Source organism: Macaca mulatta, chromosome 15, assembly GCF_049350105.2.
Source record: "Macaca mulatta isolate MMU2019108-1 chromosome 15, T2T-MMU8v2.0, whole genome shotgun sequence".
NCBI classification, from domain to species: Eukaryota; Metazoa; Chordata; class Mammalia; order Primates; family Cercopithecidae; genus Macaca; species Macaca mulatta.
Genome location: NC_133420.1, coordinates 38,997,070 through 39,023,514, shown reverse-complemented (window position 1 = coordinate 39,023,514; position 26,445 = coordinate 38,997,070). Strand labels below are relative to the sequence as shown.

At 39.2% G+C, this 26,445-nt stretch overlaps 1 protein-coding gene across 1 annotated transcript in view; it reads right to left on the bottom strand.

The window, feature by feature from the left end:
* Window positions 1-26,445, bottom strand: part of BRINP1 (BMP/retinoic acid inducible neural specific 1) — a 198,645-nt gene that overhangs the window by 15,471 nt on the left and 156,729 nt on the right. Inside the window, 2 exon segments of the mRNA NM_001260978.1 lie at window positions 19,188-19,410; window positions 24,378-24,614. Of these exon segments, the coding sequence (NP_001247907.1) occupies window positions 19,188-19,410; window positions 24,378-24,614 (460 nt within the window).

The following is a 26,445-nucleotide window of genomic DNA, read 5'->3' as shown; positions in this document are numbered from 1 at the left end:
AAACACAATTAAGATATTCAATAGCTGACTACATCAAGTAAAAGAAAGAAATACTGGACTTGAAGAGAAGTCTTTTAAAATAACCCAGTAAAGGGGGAATTTAAAAATTGAATAAATTAAAAAGAGTGAATAAAGTGTGTGGGACTATGGGACACCAGTAAGCAAGCACATACTTACATGATGAGAGTGTAAGAGGAATAAGAGATGAAGAAAGGCATAGAGAGCTTATTTAACGATATAATTGTTAAACATTTCCCAAGTCTCGGAAGAGATATGAACATCCAGATTCATGAAGCTCACAGGTTCCCAAAAGGTTCAACCCAAAGAAGTCCTCCACAAGGCACATTATAATAGAAATATCAATGACATCATAGAAATGATTTTAAAAGGCCAGGAAATAATAGGATGATACAGTTCAAACACTGAAAGAAAAAAATAAAAAATCTTTCAATCAAGAATATTACACCTAGCAAAGAAATGAAAAGGAAATAAAGGATTTCCCAGACAAAGAAAAGCTGAGAAAATTCATCGCCACTAGATCAGCCTTAGAAAAAATGTTTAGAGCCAGGTATGGTGCCTCACATCTGTAATCTCAAAGACTGTGGAGGCTGAGAGGGGAGGATCACTTGAGACCAAGTTTAAGAGCAGCCTTGCCAACATAGTGAGACCCCATCTCTACAAAAGTTTTTAAAATAATCATAAAAAAATTACAATTAGCCAAGCATGGTGATATGTGCCTGTCATCCTACCTACTTGGGAGGCTGAGGTAGGAGGATCACTGGAACCCAGGAGTTTGAGGCTACAGTGAGTTATGATCATGCCACTGCACTTCAGCCAGGGCAACAGAGTAACATTCCCATCTTTAAAAAAAAATGGGGAGTACTTCAACTAAAAGTGAAAGGATGATAATTACTACCAAGAAAATATATGAAAGCATAAAACACACTGGTAGAGGTAAATTCATAATTAAATTCAGACTATCCCATGACTGTAATAGTGATATATAAATCTATCTAATCTCTAGTATGAAAGTTAAAAGTTAAAATGACCAAAAATGACTGTAGCTACAGTAATTTCTTAAGGAATGCACAGTATAAAACATATAAATTGTGGCAACAAATAAATAAAATATAAATCAAGAAATAAATCAAATATAAATAATTGGGGGGAGGGTAAAGGTAAAAGGTATATGCCACCAAATTTAAGTTATCAGCTTAAAATGGTCTATTATAATTATAAACTATTTGATGTAAGCCTCATAGTAACTACAAAGAAAAAAGAAAATACTACAGAGATACATAAATGAGAAAGAGAAAGAAACCAAAGATTAGCGCTACAGAAAATCACCACACCACAAAGGTAAACAAGGAAGAAAGGAAAAAAAAAGGATCTATTAAACCACCAGGAAATAATGAACAAATATCAGGAGTAAATTCTTCTCTATCAATAATGACATGGACTGTAAATATCCAATCAAAAGACAAAGTGGCTGAGTAGATTGACAAAAGAAAAGATTCAACTATGGGCTACGTATAAGAGACCCATTTTAGCTTAAAGGACACACAGCTGAAAGTGAAGGGATGTAAGAAGACATTTCTTGCAAAGAGTAGTCAAAAGATAACAGAGGCTTCTATTCTTACATTAGATAAAACAGACTTCAAGTAAAAAAGTGTTTCAAGAAAAAAAGATGATCATTGTATAACAATAAAAGCATCAGTTCATCAAAAGGACATAGCAAATATAAATATATATATGGATCCAACATTGGAGCACTTAAATATATAAATATTAATGAACCTGAAGGAATAAATAAATATCTATGTAATAATAGTAGAGGACATCAATACCCTGCTTTCAACAATGAATAGATCAAGTAGACAGAAAAATAACCAAAATATACTGAAAACAAACTGCACTTTAGACCAAATGGACCTAACAGACATATACAAAACATTTCATTCAACATCAGCAGACTATACATTCATTTCTAGAGCACATGGTACGTTCTCCAGGATAGATCATATGTTAGGCCTCAAAACAAGTTTTAGCAAATTCAATAATATTAAAATTATATCTAGTATTATTTCCAACCACAATGGTATGAAACTAGAATCAGTAACAAGAGAAATCTTGACATATTCCCTAGTATGTGGAAATAAAAGAACATGCTCCTCAACAATCAATGGGTCAATGAAGAAATCAAAAGGGAAACTGAAAAATATCTTGAGACAAATAACAGTAGAAACATGACATATGAAAACATATAGGATGCATCAAAAGAAGTTATCAGAGGGAAGTTTACAGCAATAAATAATAAACAAGAAGAAAGATCCCAAATAAAGTAAGGAGTTAGTAAAAGAAGAGGAAACCAAACTGTAATTTAGCAGAAGGAAGGAAATAATGACGATCAGAACAGAAATAAATCAAATAGAGAACACAAAAGTCATGGAAAAAAATCAATAAACCCAAGAGTTGGTTCATTGAAAAACTAAGCAAAATCAGCAAACCTCTAGCTAGACTTAAAAAAAAAGAGGAAACTCAAATAAATAAAATCAGAAATGAAAGTGGAGACACTACAACAGACGTCTCAGAAATAAAAAGGAACATAAGGGACTATTATGAACATTATATGCCAACAAATTGGATAACCTGGAGGAAATGGATAAATTCCTGGAAAATGCAACCTACGAAGGTTGAATCAGGAAGAAAAAGAAAACCTGAACAGACCGTTAAAAAAGAGATTGAAGTGAAGTAGTATTTAAAAACCTTCCACCAAGGAAAAGCCCAGGACCAGGTGACTTCATGGCTCAATTCTACCAAATATTCAAAAAATATTTGTTACCAATACTTCTTAAACTCTTCCAAAAACTAGAGCTAGAGGGAATACTTCCAAACACATGTTATGAGGCCAGCATCACCTTGATACCTAAGTCAGACAAAGACACTGCAAAAAAAAAGAAAACTGCAGACCAATGTCTTTAATGAACATTGATGCAAAAATTCTCAATAAAATATTAGCAAGCTGAATTTAACAACACATCTAAACCAAGTGGAATTTATCCCAGGAGCGCAAGGCTGGTATAATATATACAAATCAGTAAGTGTCATATATCACATTAACAGAATAAAAGATTAAAATCATAAGATTAAAATCATAAGATTACCACAATTGATGCAGAAAAAAGTATTTGACAAAATTAAAAATCTTTTCTTATTAAAACTCATAAACTTAGCTATAGAGTAAAAGCTTCTCAATATAATAAAGGGCATTTATGAAAAACCCACAACTAACATCATAATCAACAGGAAACAGCTGAAAGCTTTTCCACTAACATTCGATTCAAGGCAAGAATGTCCACTCTTACCACTTCTAGTCAATACAGTACTGGAAGTACTAGCAAGAGCAACCAGACAAGAAAAAGAAATAAAAAAGCATCCAAATCAGAAAGGAAGAAGTAGAATAAACTCTATTTGCAAGTGTCATAATTCTATATGCAGAAAACCCCAAAGATTCCCCCACAAAAATCTATTAGAACTAATCAATCAATTAAGTAAAGTTGAATTACACAAAATCAACATACAAAAATGAGTAGCACTTCTACACACAAATAACTTAGTTGAAAAAGAAATGTAAAAAGTATCTCATTTACAAAAAAAAAAAAAAGGAATAAATTTGACCAAGGAAGTTAAAGATTTGTGCACTGAAAACTGTAAAACATTAAAGAAATTAAACAAGATGCAAATAAATGAAAAGATACTGTGTTCATGGATGGGGAACATTAATATTATCAACATATTTACACTATTCAAAGCAATATAATGATTTAACATAATCCCTATAAAAATGTCGATGTCAATCTTCACAGAAATAGAAAAAGCAATCCCCAAAAAATCAAAACTCACATAGCCAAAGCAATACTGAGAAAGAAGAACAAAGTAGGAGGCATCATGCTTCCTGATTTAAAATTATACTACAAAATTATAGTAATCAAAACAATATAGAACTGGCATAAAAAAACAGAAGCATAGACCAATGGAACAGAATAGAGAGCCCAGAAATAAATCCAATCATAACTGGTGAACTAATTTTCAACAAGGGCACCAAGAGGATACTATGGGAAAAGGATAGTCTCTTCAATAAATGGTGCTGGGAAAACCAGATTTCCACATGCAGAATAATGAAATTGAACCCTTATCTTACACCATACACAAAAATCAATTCAGAATGGATAAAAGGTCTCATTGGAAGACCTGAAACCCAAAAAACTCCTAGAAGAGAACATAGGTAGAAAGTTCCTCTTTTGATATCATACCAAAAGCTCAGGCTACAAAAACAAATATAAATGAGTCTATAGTAAACTAAAAAGCTTCTTCACAGCAAAGGAAATATTTAACAAACTTAAAAGGCAACCTACAGACTGGGAAAATGTATTTGCAAACCACATACTTGATAAGAGATTAATAATCAAAATTTATAAAGAACTCTTACAACTCAATAGCAGAAAAACAAATAACCCAATTTAAAAAATGAAGAAAGGACCTGAACAGACATTTCTCCAATGAAGACATAAAAATGGCTAACAGGAATATGAAAAGGTACTCAACAGCACTAATAATCAGAGAAGTGTAAATTAAAACCACTATATGATATCGCCTTGCTCCCATAAGGATGGCTATTATAAAAAAGACAAGAGATAGCAAATGTTGGTGAGGGTGTGAAGAAAAGGAAACCTTTGTATACTGTTGGTGGGAATGTAGATTGGTACAGCCATTATGAAAATAATATAGAGGTTCCTAAAGAAATTAAAAATAGAACTACCATACAACACAGAAATCCCTCTTCTGGGTATATTCCCAAAGGAGATGAAATCAGCACAGATAAAGATATCTGCACTCCCATATTAACTGCAATATTATTCACAATAGCCAAGATAAGGGAAGAACCTAAATAACTATCAACAAATAAATGTTTAAAGAAAATGTGATATGCAGTTGTTTCTCCGTATCTACTGGGAACTGGCTCCTCAACCCCCCCAAAATACCAAAATCTGATGATGTCCAAGACTCTTTTATGGGATAGTATTTGCATAACCTAAACACATAACCTACCCATGTCTTCCTGTATACTTTAAAACATTTATAGATTACCTATATTACCTAATGCAATGTAAATACCATGACATGGTTATAATGCTATATTTTTAAAATTTGTATTATTTTTATTATTGCATTGTTATTTTATCAAAAATTTTTTATCCATAGTTGGTTGCGTTCATGGATGTGGAATCCACAGGTATGGAAGGCTGACTATATGTATACGATATAATATTATTCAGCTTCAAAAGAATAATATCCTACTGTTTGTTACAACATAGATAGATCTACACAACGTTATTCTAAGTGAAATAATCCAGACACAGAAATAAAAATATTGCATGATTTCACTTAAATGCAGAAGGAAAAGAAAAAAAGAGCTCAAATACACAAAGGTAGAGAAATAGATAATGGAAATAGTGGTTACTGTGCTTGTAGGGGGAGAGGAAATGGAGAAATATAGGTCAAAGGATACAAAATAGCAAATAAGTAGGATGAACACATTTACAGAATTAATACAGCATTGGGGATTGTTGTTAAATAGATTTTAGCTGCTCTTCTAACAAAAACTAGGTGAGATGATAGCTAGGCTATCCTGCTTCACTATAGTAACGATTTTGCTGTCCATATGTATCTCATAACAGCATATTGTAAACCTCAAATAAACACAATAAAATTTGTTTTCAAAAAATAAAGTGCTTGCAAAAAAATTAATGTTTTACACTGGAAAAAAATGAACAAATGAAAAACCTACTCTATGTATCAGGTAGCCATAAATCCTTTGCTATTCCTCCCATAAAGACAGCAGGTTTATGTACTCTCCCCTTGAATCTGGGAAGATCCTACCATGGCTTTGACCAATGTAATAAGTGATTCACACAGTTTATAGGTATAGGCCTGAAGAGACTGGCAGCTTTCACCTCCTATCTCTTGGAAAACTCCCTTTTGTACCTCTGAGATCCATTTTAAGCAATCTGGCCACTCTGCTGTAGGACTACACAGAGAGATCTTGGAAAGGAAGAACTGCCCAGCTGAGGCCGGCCTTCTGGCCGTCTCTGCTTCAGACATGTGAGGGAAGCCCTCTGGGGACTTCCAGGCCAGCTTCACTGCCAGCTAAACACCAACAAGTGATTGCAATCAACTCCACATAGAACATAATTGCCCAGCAACTTCCAGCATGAATTCCTGACCCACAGATCGGGAGCATAATATAATAATTGGTATTTTAAGCCCCTAAATTTGGGTCAATTTGTTATACAGAAATATATATTCATAACACTGTATTTTATGAGCTCCAAAGAGAACTCAGGTTATCTCTTTTTCATTCTATTATTCCCAAACTATGCTACTGTACTAGGGAATGTTCTAAAAATGCCTTCCTCCTCCCCAAGGTTCTAGGCTCTAGTCCCCAGGACCTGTGACTGTGATAAGATAGCACTCTGGTGACTGTGTTCTTTTACATAACAGAGTTGACCTACAGAGGAAGATTATCTTAGTGGACCTAATCCAATCAGATGTGTCCCTTTAGAAGCAGAGAGTTTTCTCTCGCTTTGGCAGAACTCAGAAAAGTCTGAAGTGTGAGAAGGACTCCATGCACCTTTATTCTTTTGAAGATGAAGAGGACCTTGTGCAAGGCCTGGAGAAGGGCCTCTAGGCAAAATAACCTCAGTCCTACAACCACAAGGAACTAAATTCTGCCAACACCTTGAGGGAGCTTGGACTTGGATTCTTCCCCAGAGCCCACTGGTAAGTCTGTGTGACACCTGATTTCAGCCTGTGAAGCATAAAGTGAAGACCCAGCTACACCATACCTAAACTCCTGACCCCTGGAAACTATGACATAATAAATGTACATGAAGTCTCTTAATTTATGGTAATTTGCTACAAAATAAAAATTAACATAGTAATTCAGGACAAAACACTCTGTTTCATTTTACTCCTTAATAAAATGATAAGAATAGATTGGACAATCTTTTAAGTTTCTTTCAGGTACAAAATTTTATGATTTCATAATATTAGGTCATTTAGCCTTCCTGAGCCTCAGGTTTCTAAAGTAAAACATGGTTGCAAAACCAATTCTGGGCCAGTTTTATCTTCTAGGTAGTCTATCTTCTAGATCTCAAGCTCTTTGTGAGCAGGGGCACTCATTGTCTTGCTCACCCCTCTTCCCCTTGTATCCTGCCTGGCACTTAGTGAGTATTCACTAAATATTTGTTAAATGAATAAATGAATGAATGAATAAAGGAAGATTCAGTATAAATATTAATGTAAATATTATTTGACAAGAAAAGAGGCCTATGCCTATGTAGGATGGCAACAGAATAACGAGTACTACTTTATAATCTTGGGCAAGTCATTCATTTCTGTGAGTCTTAGTTTTCTCCTCTGTAAACGGGGAGATCCACTGATCCTCACTCTAGCTCACCCACTGGTTATTCCGATCACATAACATCATCAGTGTGAAAGCCCTTTGCAGACTTTAAAGTAACCTATACATAAGGTATTTGTCTTGGTGATAGTTTACTTTTTAAGGTTAGGAATGTCCCTAAGCCACATGGGGTAAATTTATTTCCTAATTATACCAGAAATGGAGCACCTTCCTGCTGTTACTTCTGCAGCTGCTGGTTAGCACCCTTGCCACCTCTCAGCAGAGGTGGTACCTACAGGGAGACAAAGCCATTAGCATCTGCTTAAGCAGAAGGTGTTAGAAACTCAACTCAAAGAAGACTTACTGAAAGATGACGATCTCTGCTGACAACAAGGGAATATGACAGCCTGTGGTATCACACCAAATAATCTGGGTCATTGCTTCTTAATCTGGTGTAAACCACTTTTTTCCAAAGCTGTGTTTTGAGGAGCCCAATCGCTTGAAAAACCTCAAAAAGAAAGATTCTATGGCCAATAATAATAAATGTTCCATGTGTGTCAGCTATTATTACCATCATTTTTTTCTTACTGTAATAGGTGATCTTGAGCAAGTTGTTCCACTAAGAGTGGCAAGTTACTAGGAATCAGAGCTTCTCTGTCAAGTGGGACAAGCTCTCCTAATTGACTTCCATGAAGTAACTTTGGGAAAATGGCTCTTCCTCCCATCAGATAGATGTGGTGTGTGAAGCTGATGGTGCACTGAACACTTTTGTCTGGTCGGTTACACTTCCACATGCTTCTATTTCCACCAAGTAACAAGCACACAACCTGAAAGTCAGTTTCACTTATTCCCAAACCTGTTTATGCCTGTTGTAGTTGCTATTATTATAATTTATAATATAGCTAAAAACTTATAAAATAAGTAAATTAAAACTAAAATAAATCAATGAAATGTGAATTGCTTTTTTCTGTGGAAACTAATTTGAATTCAGTGGGAAATTCTATAAAGATGAGTTATTGACAAAAATGACCATCGATTTAAATAAAGGTGAAATAACAAAAAATCCACAAACATTTAAGCTGTTTTTTAAGAGTCTAAACTGTTGCTCCACTTTGAATAGACCGAAGTTTGAAATGTTATGCAATTATGGTATGGTTTATGCAGGAACACTGGTAGAATGTTAAATAAAATATGCCACCACCCTCAAACAAGATTTTGGCTTTACTTCACAAGGCTGACCAAGAAATTTGCATTTATATGTTTTTAAGTTAAAATAAAATGGTTCATATATGTATAGCATGTATACATTTTAGGATTTCCTAGTTTAACTTCACTTTTTCAATTAACCAACAAACTATTGGTCTCCAATTCTGTCCAATGAAGAGCCTCATGCTTTGCCATTTTACTATGTGCTAACCCTGGCATCTGTGTTCTATTATTGGCTTTCCAAGGCTGGCTACTATTTTTCTCTCCATCATGCTATGTAGAAAATTGAAGTTTGAATGCCTTAATGCTATGCCAAGTACTATCAATAGTAAATGATAGTCACACACTTCGGTTTGTCAGACTAGAGAGTCTGAAGTCCTGAGGTTCTTAAGTTCTTTTGTTTCTCTTGATTACATTTTGTTTGTTAGGCTCATGCTTTATTTTACGCAACAGAAACATCCGCTTCTTGGAAATAGAAAGTGTTGTCATCAGATATCTAGGGTCTACTACTGCTGTGCTCTTGAAAATATTATTATTGTTATTATTTTGAGACAGAGTCTTGCTCTATTGCCCAGAATTGAGTGCAGTAGTGTGATCTTGGCTCACTGCAACCTCCGCCTCCCAGGCTCAAGCAAATCTCATGCCTCAGCCTCCCGAGTAGTTGGGATTACAGGTGTGCACCACTATGCCAGGCTAATTTTTGTATTGTTTAGTAGAGACAGGGCTTCTCCATGTTGGCTAGACTGGTCTTGAACTCCTGGCCTCAAGTGATCTACTAGCATCAGCCTCCAAAACTGCTGGGATTATAGGCATGAGCCACCATGCCCAGCCTTGAATATATTAATATTATATCTGTATATTTCTTTACAAGTTATGAAGAATTTTTACATATATCATATAAATTGACTAGGACATCAACTCCGTGGGGTAGCTATTCTTATTATCCTAACCATACAGATGGGGAAACAGAGGGCTCAGGTTTGGAGACTTTTGGAGGTCACACATCTAATAAATGACAGAGCCGGGACTGTCAGTCTAATAAACTGAAACTGACTTGAGTTCAATAAAAAATAAGAAGCCATATCCCTCTGCCCCACTGCAGGAGTCTATGGAGATGAAATCCAGAGGCAAGTAAGTACAGGGTTCACAGAGAAGAATCAAAATCAGTGTGAATATTGAGGGTCGTCAGAATAGAGATAACGATTATCTTGGTAGCCAGAGTCTTTCTATAGACACCAATTAAACACTGTATGGAGAAGGAAATACGTTAAAAGCTGACATGGGTTCAGAAGCTACGGCCCCAGCATCTGAGCCTGAAGTTGATGCCCCCATGAGATTTTCATCTCAACAATGGATAATTACATTGTGCTTGGCTAAGGCTCGGACTGCTGGGTCAAGGCCACGTGAATTTGAGAAGCAAAAATAAATCAAAGACCAAGCATCATCAGAAAATGCTAATAGTTCTACTGTCTGCCCTCAAGTTAAGCTTCCATGGATCTTATTTGCCTCACAATACTCTAGTCTTTAAAAATAACCAGGTGATAGCCAGATGTAAGGAAGAAATATCAAATCACACTGACCTTAAGCACCTACTTGATGCTTAGATTTTTACTTAATTTTACTTCATTCCATTGAATTGAATAGTATCTGTTTTTCCAAAGTAATAGACATAACAAGAAATAACTTTAGGATTTGGATTCAGGTCAGTTGAAGACGATCACCATTTGCAGTTTCGATTTTACCACAATGGACTGTCAGTCTACTGGCCTGAATTTTAGTTATGATCTGTTCACAGATTCCCTGAGTGACCCTGGAAAACTCACTTACCTCCCTTTGATCTTAGTTTCTTCATTTGTGAATGAGGAAGATAATCTAAATATATTCAACATATGTAGAAAGTACATACACTTTATATATGAACATGGAACTCAATTTGCAGAAAATTATGTCAACATGCCTTTGTGGCACATTCAGAGAAGCAAATAATCTATGTGTCCATTCATTGAACAAAGGTTTTTGAATGGCTACTGTGTGACAGGTCCTGTGGTAGGAAGCTATAAGAACAAAGTTACGAAGCATATAGAAAAAGATGTATGAGTGAGCTGATAGTCTCACGGGAGAGATAGGCATTAATAAATAGATTTAAAAAGGGAAAATGGGAGTCAGGTGCAGTGGCTCAGGTCTGTAATCCTAGCACTTTGAGAGGCCAAGGAGGGATTATCGCTTGAGTCCAGAAGTTTGAGACCAGCATGGGCAACATAAACTGAGGCTCCAGCTATATGAAAAATTAGACAAGCTAGCCAGGTATGGTGGTGCACACCTGTAGTTCCAGATTCTTGGGAGGCTGAGGCTGAAGGATCACTTAAGCTCAGGAGTTTGAAACTACAGTGAGCTATGATCATACCACTGCACTTCAGCCTGGGTGACAAGGCAAGACTCTGTCTCAAAAACAAAACCAAAAAAAAAAAAAAGAAAAAAGAAAAAAGATATACTGGTAAATTGGACGGTAAACTGGAACTTGGGTTCAATTAGAAAATTAGAATGATAAGGAAGCACATAAAATAAGTCCTGAAACAGCCTTTCAATGCAGGGACCATGTTCTTCAGGAAGGAATCTTTGAGCCTGAGATCTGAAGGGCAGGTAGAAGCTACCATAGTGAAGAACAAAAGAAAAAAAAGGAAGCACATTCAAGCAGAAGGAACAGCCCACGTGAAGCGTTTGAAATGAAGGGCTATGGGGAGGGGGTCGAATTAGGCATTTAGTTAACTCAAATAAAATTAGCAGAACTGTCCTGTCACTGAGAGAGTCAAGAAATGGTGTGGAACCCAGCCAAGGGGTAGGTGGGAACCAGTTCATGGCCAATCTATCGGCCACCTCAGGATTTCGTTCTTTCTCCTAAAAGCAGTAAGTAGTAACCAAAAAGTTTTAAACAGGGATGTGACAAGATTGAATTTGCTTCTTAAGTAATAATTCTGACTGCCATGGAACATAGATTGGAAAGTGACTAGAGTAGACTCTGGGAGACTTAGTTAAAAGGCCATTGTAATTTCAGGCAAAAGAAGATTTTAGTTTGAAATATAAGCTACTCATTAAAATTGACTAATTAGCATCATCTGAAAGCAATGCTGCTCAAAGATTCAATTAATGACCTTCTCCCAATATTCTTGAATTGAACTATTACTCTCATTCTCTATAAATGTTATGTCTCTTAGAGTTGGGAAGGACCTCAGAGATAATTGAGTCTTGTTTTTGTTTTAGCAAAAAGAAAGAAAGAAAAATCACCTTAAGTTCGCGAATGAATTTTAATTCAGAATTTCCATAAAGAAAACCGCTAAAGAACTGCTCTAGTTTAAGGTGAGGTACAATTGTTCACTACTCAACCTTCATTCCACCTCTGCAAGTCACGATTTCTCTACCCAGTGCTCTCCAGAGTATCAGTTATAGGTTTAGTCCAGCCCACACAGGGCAGAACAGGACTTGAACTCAGGTCATAGGTTTAGTCCAGCCCACACAGGGCAGAACAGGACTTGAACTCAGGTCTCTGGCTTCACAAAACAATGCATTTTCACACACCTAGAGGCTAGATAATGATGGTTGGAGGACCAAGGCACAGTTGCTTGTATCTTTAAATGCCTTCCAGTGGCTGACACAAGATTGGAAGATAAGGTGGTTAGTAAACATGTAATTGCACAGGAACCGGCTAAATTCAGTATTGCCCAAGATGACTTTGTGCTTCTTTTCTTCCTCCCTCCCTTCCTTTCTACCTTATTTCCCCTCTCTCTTCTTCTTTTTTTTTTCTTCCTTTTCTCTCCTGCATCCCTCCCTTCCTTCCTTCCTTCATCTCCCTTTTGCCATGACAGGCAATTTCCACCACTATGCAAAGCAGTTTTTAGTCTTGGCAGGTCATTTAAACACCTTGGATCATCTTGCCTCGGGGATTGGTAGAATAGCAGAGGAGTAACAAGAAGGGATTCTGGTGGGCTTGAATCCTGTCTTCTACCTGCTATTTAATAATCAGCAAGTCATTTAACATTTCTATGCCTTAATTTCTCTATTCATAAAGTGGGATAAATTAGTGCTACCTCATAGGGTTGTTACAGTGATTAAATAAGATGAAAGCCGTAAGACAGTGGCTGGTGCATGGTAAATGCTTTAGAAGTGTTAACTATTAAATGTTGCCATGAACCTGAACTCAGTCCCATTCCCATTCCCTTCCTGACGTGTTTGGCTTCAACTTCACCCCAATTGCATAGCTACAGCATTCAGAGTTCACAAATTTATACACTACCCCTGGTGAGCTCCATAGTGACCCTCTGAGGTAGGCAATCAGAAAAAATTATACCCATTTTTTAGGTGATAAAGCCAACGCTTAAAACGTCTCAGTGTCCAGTAATAGCTGAGACCACACCTAAAGCCCACCTTTCCCTTTTTAACTGCACAGTATAAGGATCTCCTGGTGGCAAGACAAGCCACAGGAATCTTACTATGGATCCCTGCCTTTCCTTGATATGTCCAGCTGCAGTCTGACTCTAGGGCCAACTCTCCTGCAGGCTAACAGAAATCTATCACAGTATCCCCAGATCCTCAAACAGAACCTAATACATAATGATTACCCAATAAATATCTGGTCGACCTACTCTGGTCCCCATCAACAGGTGTGGTCTGGAATTCTCTTGCTGCTGTCCTCTCAACAAGCACTGGGACTTGGGGTGGGATGAATCTTACTTATGTTCATGCTTCCAAAGCCTGGCATACAGTAAGCTTTCAGGAAATGTATGCTGAGTTGGACTGCACTGAACCCGGCCTCTTCTGGTTACCTACAGGGAATATGTCTTTCTGGGTTTCTGCTTGGGCTTGAGAGTTAATTCAGGGCTCCATGTTCAGAGCCATTTCCTGCATCTCAGCACACTAGAGTCTATATATTTCAATGCTGGTCTACTACCCTCAACCTTGATGAGCAAACCCTGCCTTTGGCTTTACCACACGCTAAATCAGGGCACCCCAAACCGAGTACAGTCACCTATCTGCCACTGCACACTGCTTAGACAACATGGGCTCTTGCTGCTCTGCACAGTGATCTTGACCATCAAGTCCAACAGTAAAGTCAGCAAAATAAATCTCATCTGCTCCTTACCTGCCCATGTGACCTTGGATAAATTAATCACATCTGCCTTATCAGTTCCCCAACCCATAAATGATCCAAGAGCATCTACTTCACAGAGATGGCATGAGTATTAGATAAAAAATATATGTCACCAAAGCTCAATTTCATCGGGTAACTAATTACTGAGTGCTAAGAAATGTATATGCCAAATACCAGTGCTTGGGGAAAAAAAAATAAGAACAATACCTAACATGTATTGAGTGCTATCCATGTGTTACTCAGGGTCCTAAGCAATTTATGTAGGTTAAAGCATTTAATCCTGAAAACAACCTTATGATGTAGGCACTATAATTAGCTCCATTTCACAGACAAGAAAATTGAGGCTCCAAGGTTTCAGTAACTTCCTCCAGACTTACAATGTAACCAGGTGACAAAGTTGGAATTTCAACCAAGGCAGTCTAACTCCAGAATCTTTACACATAGCCAACTCTATTGCTTGTTATAATAGCTGCTCAGTAAGTAGCTGCTATTGCTTCATTATTGCTGTTATTATTATTAATCTTATGTTCCCTATATCTGATACTCACCTCTAGCTCCAATTCTACTCAATTTCTATTGTACCTCATCTCCAAAATATATGTCCCCCGCCCCCATAATGAACAGCACCTCCCAATACTCACACCCTTGAAGTTAGGTTAGGCTTTTGGCCAACAGAATGTGGTGGAAATAATGCTCTCTGACTTCCAAGGCTAAGTTTTGAATAAGTCTTACAGCTTCCATTTGGTCTCAGAACACTCCCTCTCTGAGCCCAGCTGCCATGCTGCAAGAAGTCCAGTCCCCATGGAGAGGTCCTGTGTGGGTACTCCAGCGACAGCCCCAGCTGAGCGCCCAGCTGACAGTCAGCATCAACTGGCTCTGAGAGTGTGTCATTGCGGAGATGCCACCCAGTCAAGCCCCCAGATGACAAGAGCCCCAGCCAACTAGAGATACCCTCAGCTGTACCAAGTCAACATACAGATGCATAATAGATAATAACATAGTGTTGTTTTGAGCCACTAAATTTTGGGGTGAATTGTTTTACACTAATAGATAGCCAAAATATCCCTTTTGTCTTCCAGCCAATATTAAGTTTCTAGCAAGTACTGAAGCCAAGTTTTAATTAGCTGTAATTGACCTCTCACTAAATCTAAATCTTAACATTTCTTTGAAGTAACAATAAATTAACATTTATTGACCTTGTGTACATTATTAACCTTTCTGTGCCTCAGTTCCTTTATCTGTAAAATAGGAATGGTAACAGGATCACTTCATAAGACTATAGTGAGGAGGAAATTAGTTAATCTCATATAAGATGCTAAAGAACAGTGCCTGACCTTTAGAATACATATACTAAGTGACAGCTCCTTCCCTTCTGTCTCTTACTCTCTCCCTTCCTCCCTTCCTTTTAACTGATTCAGGCACTTTACCAAGGCTATTTAAATTTTAAAATCTTAATCATCATACTTAACCTGAAGGCAAGTGTTATTATCCCCTTTCACAAATTAGGTGCAGGGCCTTACATAAAATTCTGTGTCTGGTAAGCGATGAAGCCAGGATTCGGACCAGTCCATGTGTGGCTAAGGCCCTGTGCTTGTTCCTTCTTTCCCTCTCCCACCTCACCTTAACAATGCCACCTGTTTGTGAGATAAGTAAACATCTCTGTGGCACCTGCTGCAGTAATGGCACCTGCTCAGCACACTCATCTTCCACAGACTTCAGCAAGCAGACACATTGAAACCGTGCAATCAGTTCATTTGCAAATACTAGCTTGCTCAGCTAGAGGTGGCCCAAGGTTCCCAGTGTTAGCACCTCTACCTGACACTGCTCTGTGCCAGAGAGGTGCCCTGCAGTGTGAGAAATGCTCATTAAAGCCTCAGATTCAGATGTCAGGAAGCAGCCCACAGCCAGGCCAAGGAAGTTCATCTCTCCTGGGAAGGCTTCAAAGGAACAGGCCACAGAGCCTAGAGTCTGTGTGCTCCCACCCCTCGGTACCAAGCATTCAAAACTCCTCAAATTAATATAATTGAGTTACCCGCCAATGGTGGAACTCCAGATGTCCTCTCCAGGTGAGAAGAATATTATGATTAGGGCAGGTTTTCTCCTCCTTAGGAAGAGAGAGGGCAACACTGTGAGCTCTTTCTTTGAAGAACCCAGTGATGATAGAACATTTTTAGCTATCTATACCTGACAACTTGCAAAAGGAGAGCAGAGACTTATTCAAAGATGCAGACACCTGCAGTGAGCATGATGAAGTGACTTGTCCAAGGACACACAGCTTACTAATGGTGGAACATAAATCCAGACTCCTTGACTTTTCCCAGTGTTACTCCTATTACCAGCTTTGTCCCTCCTTCTTCCCTTGTAATGCCTATCCAGCTACGCTCCTTCTAAAATCCTCTCGAGTCTTCCCTGAACTTAGCATATATGATGATGCTTGGTGCTCTGGAGATTTCACTCACCTTTAATAAATATGCCTGCCCAACGTCTTTGGACCTTTGGATCTTATTCTCATAATGGTGAAACGTTGCCCTCCTCAACCAGATTTGCATCGAGCTTCATTGCTCCTTGGGATGCATAGCTTCTTCACTTAAGATCTGATCAAAAGCTACCTCCTATAATATTCTGGGCTGAATTACATACCCCTCCAAACTTACAGTTAAAGTCCTAGCCCCCAGGACCTCAAACTGTGACTGTGTTTGGAGACAGGGTCTTTAAAGTGGTTATTAAGTTAACATGAGGCCATTTAGGTCAGTTCTAATCCAATATGACAGTATCCTCTTAAGAGAGGTGGCATGGTGGCTCATACCTACATTCCCAGCACTTTGGGAGGCTGAGGTGGGTGGATCACCTGAGGCCAAGAGTTTGAGACCACCCTGGCCCATATGGCAAAACTCCGTCTCTACTAAAAATACAAAAATTAGCTGGGTGTGGGGGTGCATGGCTGTAATCCCAGCTACTCAGAAGGGGAGGCTGAGCAGGAGAATCGCTTGAACCTGGGAGGTAGAGGTTGCAGTGAGCCAAGATCGCTATACTGCACTCCAGCCTGGGTGAAAAAGCGAGACTCCATCTCAAAAAAAAAAAAAAAAAAAAAAAAGAGAGAGAGAGAGAGAGAGAGAGGATATTAGGACACAGATGCACACATGGAAACACAGGGAGAAAAAGACAACCATCCACAAGCCAGAAAAAGGGGCCTCAGAAGAAACCAAGCCTGCTGACACCTTGATCTTGGACTTCTGGCCTCCAGAACCATGAGAAAATAAATTTCTATTGTTTAAGCAGCTGAGTCCATGGTACTTAGTTATGGCAACTGTCATAAACGAATACAAATGTGGTCCGATTGACAAAAGAACCCCTCCCCACTCCTGCTCTACAAGACATCTTCCACAGCACTGTTCCCTGTGTGCATTTCTGAATTTCCCACCGTGCTCAATGCGGGTCTCATGGCAGATGTGCGATGGATCTAAAAGGAAGCTTCTTCAGAGACTTGTTCGTGGTAGCAGCCTGAGCATCTGTTGTGCTTGACAAGAAAGCAAGTTTGTGACCTTTTCTAATCCCTGCTTCAGCAGCATTGCAACAAGAAACTAGCAAAAGAAATTCTATTTGATCCGCAAAATAATATAATTATCACAAACTAGATGCAAAGCAGTGGGCTCAAATTTGGAGGGAATGGGGAAAATAGAGATGAGCATGAATGTCTGTACAAGGAGGAGGTTTCATAAGGCGGGAAAGAGACAGAAACATGCTGACCAAGGAAAGGATTTTAGATTAGTAGGAATCTAGAATAAGAAGCCTTCTATATTGGCTAGTACAGTCCAGAAAGACTTCATGGAGGGAACAACAGCATTAGCTCTGACTCAAGAAAAACAAGAGAAGAAAGGGTGCGCCCCATGGGGTAATTAGGTGGATGAACTGCTGTAGAAGACAGCCATTGTTGTTAAATGTTGAGTGCTAGTAGAACAGCCTGGCTAGGAGGATAAGATTTTGATTTATAGATTTATTTAGGTTAGTTCAAAAATCATCGCGGCTTTTGCCGTTACTTAAAATTAATGGTAAAACTTTAAAAATAATGGCAAAAACCACGATGACTTTTGCATCAACCTAAAATAAGTGGCATCTTGTCTCTCTTACATCAGAATTGCTAAGCGTGAGCAACAGTACGTTTTGAAGTCAGATATTTCTTTGTTGTGAGAACTGCCTGTGCACGAATACCCCTAACCCCTATTATGATAATCAAAATTGTCTTGAGATAGTTTCAAATGTCCCCTGGGGAAAACATCACCCCCAAGTGAGAACCACTGATTTATATTGTAGCTTTGAGCAAATTACTTGACCTCTCTCAGTTTCCATTTCCGGATTTGTACAACAGGGTAACAATCATATATATAAATATGTGATTGACACAGAGTGTGCTAGGTGAATGTGAATGGACTTACTCTTTTAAGAGTGGATCTTTTTTCTTAGAACTAAATTGAAGGTAGAACCCCCAAATATGCAACAAACAAGAGCAGAGCTGCTCTGTCTGAAGCAGGGTGGAGGGAGAGCCCCAACCTACCCTTTTTGCTGTCCTGTGATGCCTTTTAGAAACCCTGGAGGCACCTCTACAGTAGGAACTACAGCTGTAGATCAGAAATGCTCTGGAAGAATAGAGTCTGCAAAACCTGGATTCAAATCCTGGCTCCTTCCTTGTGTGCCCCTAAGAGAGTAATAAACCCTAATTCTGTGGAGGCATGGGCCTTGTCTTGCCAATCTTTGTATTCGCCACCATCTAGCAAAATACCCGGTATATCCAGGACAGGGCTGGGGCTAGGGGGGAAAGCACGGTAGCCAGGCACTGAAGGTGACATTCTCTCAGGTAAGGACCCTGCACTCAGTGACCCTGCAAGTGAGTGTCTCCTGACATTTTGTTCTACAGGTACCTTATTTGTGTCACTCACTCCAGGCTCTGCTCAAAGGACCTCATAAATAAGGTGGTGAATGATTAATTAGTTAATCCAGTTTCTTCACCATTAAGACGGGGATGCTAAAATCGGCTTTGCTCAGTAATTTTAAAATTAAATAGAAAATATATTTTAAACAGGATAATGCCATATAGCTATCAGGGCTAGTGGTAATTCCCCTCTTCAGTCAGGTGAATCAGACAGAACACAGACGCTGAAAATTCACGGTACATTCTGGAAACAATGTGGAATCTGAAACAATGTGGAGCCAGAAGGTGAGGACCCAGAGGCGACTCAGAAAATTGTTAGTCTGGACCATGCAGGGTCCTGCTTGCCACCCTGCAAATGCACCATCTGCATTGCATTTCACTCTGCAGCAGGATAATGTAGCTTATGCCAGGTAGGTGCCTGCAGAGATGGAGGTGGTGGCAGCACTTACCTCTCTCTAGGCAGCTGGTGGTTGGGATTGTGGCGACAGCGTACACTGAGGCCGAAAAGCTTGCGGGCAGTGCGTTGGATCTTTTGTCTCTGTGCCTCTGTGGCACTCTGCAGGAGCTTGTAGCGGTTCTGCAGGTCCCAGTCATTGCCCCAGTGCTGATGGATGCTCCCGATGGTCAGGAAGTGGTTGCTGGGGAGGCGCTTCATAAATGATTTAAACTCATCTAATGAGAGACAAAGGCCGAGAGACAAGGGCTAAGCATGATAGCACCCATCTAAAGTTGCCTCGAATGCTTAGTCTCACTTTCCAATAAACCAGTCCTGCAAACATAATTTTTTTTCCTGAGGGCCACAGAACATTGCATTAGTCTGTCCTGCCCCTACTAGAAAGGGCAAAAGCTACTATGCTATCTTATGAAGGGAATCTGCATACTGCATTCTTGTTTAAGACAGGGCTTCCCAAACTTCTGGCATCGGAATATCAACCTTATAGTACTGTTCGCATATTATTACATTTACTTAACATGTTATTTGAATCAAGTCATTGTTTTTTACTTAAAACTCAAAAACAAGGCTGGGTGCATTGGCTCACACCTGTAATCCAAGGACTTTGGGAGGCCGAGGCAGGTGGATAACAGGTCAGGAGTTCTAGACCAGCCTGGCCAACATGGCGAAACCGTCTCTACTAAAAATATAAAAATTAGCTGGGCATGGTGGCTGGTGCCTGTAATCCCAGCTACTCGGGAGGCTAAGGCAGGAGAATCGCTTGAAAGCGGGAGGCAGATGTGCAGTGAGCTGAGATTGCACCACTGCACTCCAGTCTGGGCAACAGAGCGAGACTCCGTCTCAAAAAAAAAAAAAAAAATTGAAAACAAAATGTTTATTGAATTCTTCAAAGAAAATTACTATTGCATGCCTTCAGAAGATGGTAGCTGTAAAAATAAATATGATGAAGACAATGTTAATAAATTCTAGTCAGACAGTGTTGCCTGCTAAATGATCAAACTTCCATGCCTGCTCTCACGTTGAAACACAGGAAATCAGCAAGTGTTAGAGAGGTGTTAAAGGCATGCTAGCACCAAACTGAAACTTTCTCTTTGATGTAATCTGCAGGTTTGACAGAGAACTGAAATGGACCAACTTCCACACCCGGCGATCCAGTGTTGTTGGAAGTTGTATATGTGCCCCATCTAGCATCATCTCACATTTCAGAAAAACTCCAGCTGAAGAGATGGTGACAAACTCTTGGGTCTCCCAGGTAAAGGTTTCTGCCTCAGTTTGTGATGCTGAGTTTCAGAGTGTCAACTTAGCACATCCATAGAAATTATCTAGCTCAGCTTTCTTGTTCTACGAATAGGAAAACCGAAGCCCAAAATGAGAAGATGATTTTTTAAAGGTAACGTGGCTGATACATGACAGGATCCAGGCCTGTGTCCTGAGTTTTTGTTTTCCAATCTAATAATCCAATCCGTTGTAATTCTAATCCCTATCACCCCATCCCTGGAAAATTAAAAATATCAAGGGGTTGATCATTTTGTAGGAAAAAAGGCTAATGGTTGGATTTATATAAATATTATAAGTCTTCAGCCTAACACTTTCACTTCATGTTATAAAACCTCCAAGGACATTTTAGGTATACTATGCATTTATGCTTTCATTTTATTTTTAAAAATGCTTACATAGCTCTTGACAGGCACCAGGCACAGTGCTAATCACCTAACATATATAACCACATTTTATAGCAAACATATGAGGCAGGTATTTTAGCGCCCCCATTTTAAAGAAACTAGGGCACAGAGAAGTTAGCAAACCTGCCCAAGGTCAAATGGCCAGTAGATAGGAGAATTAAGACTTGAGTCTCACTCCAAATCCTGTGTTCTTACTTAGTATATTATATTTCCTCTTGACATATAAAAAAAGGCAATCCTGAGGCTCAGTACATTGGGAGAAAATAGTAAATAAAAGGTGATTAAAAAAAAAATAGAAGTCTCTGACTCCTACAAAAACCTCAGGCACTTCATTATAGACAGCCAGGCAAGAGTTGGAGTCACATCTTGAGTGCTGAACAGCTGTGGGACCCTTATTCTCTCAGCTTCCCCATATGCTAACAGGAATAATAGTATCTAATCAAATGCTGAGAATGACATAGTGGCATAGGACGGCATCTACCTAACTAGTTCCTAAGACACAGAAAATACTCGACTGATGGTAGCATGAGATTGACAGAATGACACAAGACTCTGCACTGATGATTGACTCAGTGAGCTGGCTGAAGGCAGGAGATAGGCCCTGATGACTCTGTTCTGTTTGGGACAGCTGGACTCTCCTCCCATGGAAAACATAAAGCTTATCTTGCAGAGGGTTCTGTGGATGCCAAAGGGGAACACAGGCCTTCCAATGAACCCAAATTTGGTTCTGATAAGAAAATAGATTTAACAGTTAAATACATTAACTTTCTTTTTTTTTTCTTTTCTTTTTCTTTTCCTTTCCCCTCCCTCCCTCCCGCCCGCCTGCCTGCCTGCCTGCCTTCCTTCCTTCCTTCCTTCCTACCTCTGTCTCCCAGGTTCAAGCGATTCTCCTGCCTCAGCCTCCCGAGTAGCTGGGATTACAGGCATGTGCCGCCATGCCTGGTTAATTTTGTATTTTTAGTAGAGACAAGGTTTCACCATATTGGTCAGGCTGGTCTCGAACTCCTGACCTCCGTAATCTGCCCACCTTGGTCTCCCAAAGTGCTGGGATTACAGGAGTGAGCCACTGCGCCCGGCCAACTTTCTTGAATAAAAGTAGAGGTACTCCAACCAATCCCCCAGCAAGGAGATGTAGACTGCCATTTGTGTAGGAAACTAGGTCCTATTTGGCCACCCACACTCCAGAGCCATCAAGGAACCAATGCCTTTTACTTTGGGCTGGTCGTTAATCTCTCCAAATCACCCGGGCTGAGTAGTGAAGGTTAAGGGCTAAAAATGGACCAAAGGAAAACTCATAAGCACAAGCCTCTGATGCACATATGGATGAATGGATTTGTCTTAAAGGGTAAAACCATTTCAAATAGAGAAGCGCGGGAAATCTAGAGGGAGTGTATGCCTTTTGGGGATAAAGTGTGACATAAATCATTTTCTTGGCCTGTTCAGCTTATTCAGCAGCATCTCAGTTTTCTGTGTTTCCTCACACACCCACTTAAAGTGGTTTCTTTTCCTTGGGAATAAGGATTGTATGCTAAAGAGTCTTATTCCTTGTGCATATAGCCTAAATTCCTTCTGTTTTTTTGTTTGTTTGTTTGTTTGTTTTAGTAATCAGTGAAACCTTTTTGAAAAAGCATTGTATCAAATGCTTCCTTTGTTTGGGGCCAAATAATCATCATAGTACATTGCCATCATGAACTTTTCTCTTTTACGGGCTCCCAGGATTTTCAGTGCACTAATGGGTGTCATTATAAGGCATCCACAGCTCCATCTGAGTTGTACAGCACTGTAAGAGCAGGATTCCTGATGCGTTCCGGGCTCCCAGAGCTGGGTTAGGACTTAGAGTTCACGGAAACCAGCTATTTTCAAATGCTATTCCATAGAACTCTGCTTTTATCTGTGGTACACAGTGGCTCCTAGGTAAGATTTTGCTTGATCAAATAATTTCTTGTCTAAAGACTTGAATAAATTCAAATATTAAAAACACAAACATGTCTTCTCATTTATCAGATGAGGGAACCTCAGGCCTGGGGGACAAAGTAAAATTAAGTTACCAAAGCTGCTGTGAGCACTAGATTTGGAATCAGGAATTCCATTTCCAATTCTGCCATTTACTAACTGTGCAACCCTAGGGAAAACACTGGGTCTTGAAGGAGGATTATAGAAGAGGTGTTCCCTTCTCTGTCATACAGAAATATTACTATTTCATTTAAGGTGGTTATTATAATAGATTTAAGAAATATAATGTTGTTGTAAAGATAGTAATGCTCTATGCATGAGTCCATTTATTTAACAGGTACTTGAGCACATATTATATGTTAAGTACCTGCTTGGCATCTCTTCTTGGAAGTCTCAAGGATTCTCAAGCTTATCCTATAGAAAAGTGAGCACATGGTCTTCTTTCCAAATCTTTCAGGGTATTCTAGTTCAATGAAGGATATCAACATCTATCAAGTTGTCTAACATGCCTATGTAAAGGAGGTTTATGAATATCACCTCAATATCCCTTTTCTCTTCAACCTTGTAGACAATCTAACATCAAGCTCTGCCATTTTTTTCTTCTAAATATCTTGGCATATCTGCACACTTCCTATTTTTACAACTTGTAACATCTCCTTAACCCACGTGATGGTCATCTCTCTCCTAGGTCCTTTGTGCCTCCCATTGGTCTACCTGCAATCACCTTCTCATATCTGCACCATAGTCAGAAACTTCCATTTCTGCTCTTTTTTAAGGTAGCCTTCCTTAACCACATTGACCCCCAACTCTACATCATTTGTTCACAGCAGTTCCTCCCTCTTTACAGATGTATCCTTGATGTTTCCTAATCACTGGCATGGTTACATAATTAATGCCTGGCTTTCCAACAAAACTCAAACATCCATGAAGGCAGAGATCCTACTTTGGATTTCATCCACTTTAGGAGCTTGGGTGACTGTCTCTCCTCCCCTGAAACTCATTTTTCTGAACTATGAAAGGCAGAAAATAACAAGTTAGCAAAAAAGTGACTTTGAGCTTTGATAGTCTGCAGATTCTTTGGAAATCTATATCTATGTATATGTACATATATATATATACACACATAGAGATATGTTTATCTATTTATAGAGATGGACAGAAGTGTGTGGGTGCACACACACACATATACACACACACACACAAATATCCACACACACATACGCAGCCCAAGGAATCAATACAACTACCTCTGACTCTTCCCTCTCCAGAGGCTTCCTATGCAGATTTATTCTTTCTGTCTTCTGGGTACAACAGAAACAATACATCATATGACCACAAACTGGATTATGCTATTCATTAATTTTATTCAGTGGAGATTTATTGAGTGCCTGCTCTGTGACAGCTATTATACTTGCATCTGGACCCTCCAAAGTGAAAGATTCAGGGTCACTGAACTTTCCCTTACAGCAGTCCTAATTCCAGTTAGATTAGCTCCCTTTCAGACTTGGCTCAAGGCCACTCATGCAGTGGCACTGAGTGAGACTCTCTACCTGAATTCTCCAGGTCCTTATAAGCTTCAGCCCAAGACTTGGCCATGTTGGCCAGCGTGTACTCCATGATCTGGATGTCCGTGATGGGGCAGTTGCACTGCGGAAACTCCTCGGCACATTGGCATCGACACTGGCTGTTCTGGCACAGGTACTCCCCCTCCCCATTGCACATGATATAGCTCAAGGCCGACTGGACAAACTTCTCTTGCAGATACTGAGGAAAGATTATCTGAAGACCTGTGTGAGAATAGCAAGAAGGGAAAACAGAAAGGTTAAAAAAAAGGTGTTTCATTAACAGTTTCCAAAGGTGATACATAGGAATCTGAAGCTGCTACATTTCTCCCTGTGTATTGGAACCAATGTATTTCTGGGCTAACCTAGATCCAGACAGGGCATTATCGGTGAGGCTTCCAGTTGCATCACTTTTACTTAAACTTCTCAGGTCATGGCTTTGGCTATCTCTGAAAGGCGTACTCTATTCTGTTATGGTAGGACTGAGGCTAGAGCCACATATGGCATATACCTTTTCCATTTGTGGAGAAAACTCCTATTGAAAATATAACATTATTGTTTATTGTTCTTTATTTCCTCAATTGCTTTCCTTAAGTATTTGCAAACCCTATTTATGAAACACAAGTCTTGAGCTAGGCACTAGGCCTATAGAGATTTAAAAAAAGACACAATCCTTGCCCTTGGGGAGTTTACAATATAATCAGCAGGCGTAGACATGGACACACATCATCATAACATGGCTTTATAGACCTATAGCAGAGACAGCCATATGAGGCAACTGAACAGCAGAAGACTGCAAATAACATTGTTTAGATAGCAGGGAAATCTTCATAGAGGAGACAGAATTTGGGCTGGTTGAAAAGCAAGTAAGAGATCACTAGGTTAAAAGAAGAACAAGAATGACATTCTTAAAAGAGGAAAGGCATCATGTGTCTGAAAATTCCTAGTGAAGAAATGAACTTGGATGAATGGATGTGCTCATGCTGTAGAAAATAGCTATAGAGAGGGACAGAGGCCAGTGTGCAAAGGGCTTTATTATACACCAGGGAATTTGGACATTATTCTGTGGATCATAGGTGCACACTGGTAGTTTTGAAGGGTATGAGTAACATAATTAGAGTGATATAATTTGCTAGGACCACTGTAGCATAAAAACTAACACATCACTAGACACAAGCATCATTAGATAATTAATTTTCTTTTCTTTGCTCTAACAGTGAGGAAGCCATAGTCCACCAATAGGAAGTGACCAGCCCATGGCTATAGGATGAGCACTCTGGATTACATCTCATGTTCTTCTCTTTATACTTGAATATTCAAAGTCTTAATACAGAGAGCCAACGACAGAGAAGGATTTATCTGGGCATGAGCACTACTCTGGTACCTGTGAAAAATCACTATTGTCTGTGGTGCCCAGAGAGAAGGACAGATCTGGGCTAACTTAATTCATTAGGGCACTTTCACTTAGGACATTTCTCTCCACCTCATTTGGAGCTGCAGTTTTAGCTTCCAGTATGAGGTAGTAGTTCTACTACTCACTGTGTAAAAGAGAACTGTATTCTTATTTGGATTATTTTTTTCTCATTTATGCTTCAGGGACTCTCCTTAATCCTACCCACCAGGGATTTGCTGAACAAGGTCAGCACTTCTTCCATTTTCTACTCACAGTTGTTTCTAGATTTTTATCTTTTTTCCATTTTCTTCAGGTTTTATACATACTTAAATAAGCCCCATTCTTTCAACCTGTCTTCACATGGCAGCTACAGGAGAATATTTTCAGAGGAACATTGTGGAAAAGAAGAAGATGATCCCTCCAGCATGCCTTATGGCAGGAAACCATACGCTGTAGTCAAAAACCCGGGCATGGCTGCACTGGCTCCTCTACTTACTACCTAAGTTATTTAAAGCAAATATTCAGCCTGTCTGTAAGGTTCTTAGTATCTACGTACAAGGATTACTGAGAGGACTACATGAAAGGATGCCTGCAAATTATCTGGAAAAGCTCCTGGCACATAGCAAGCAAACAATAAATGTTGTCTATTCTTATTTTTGATGT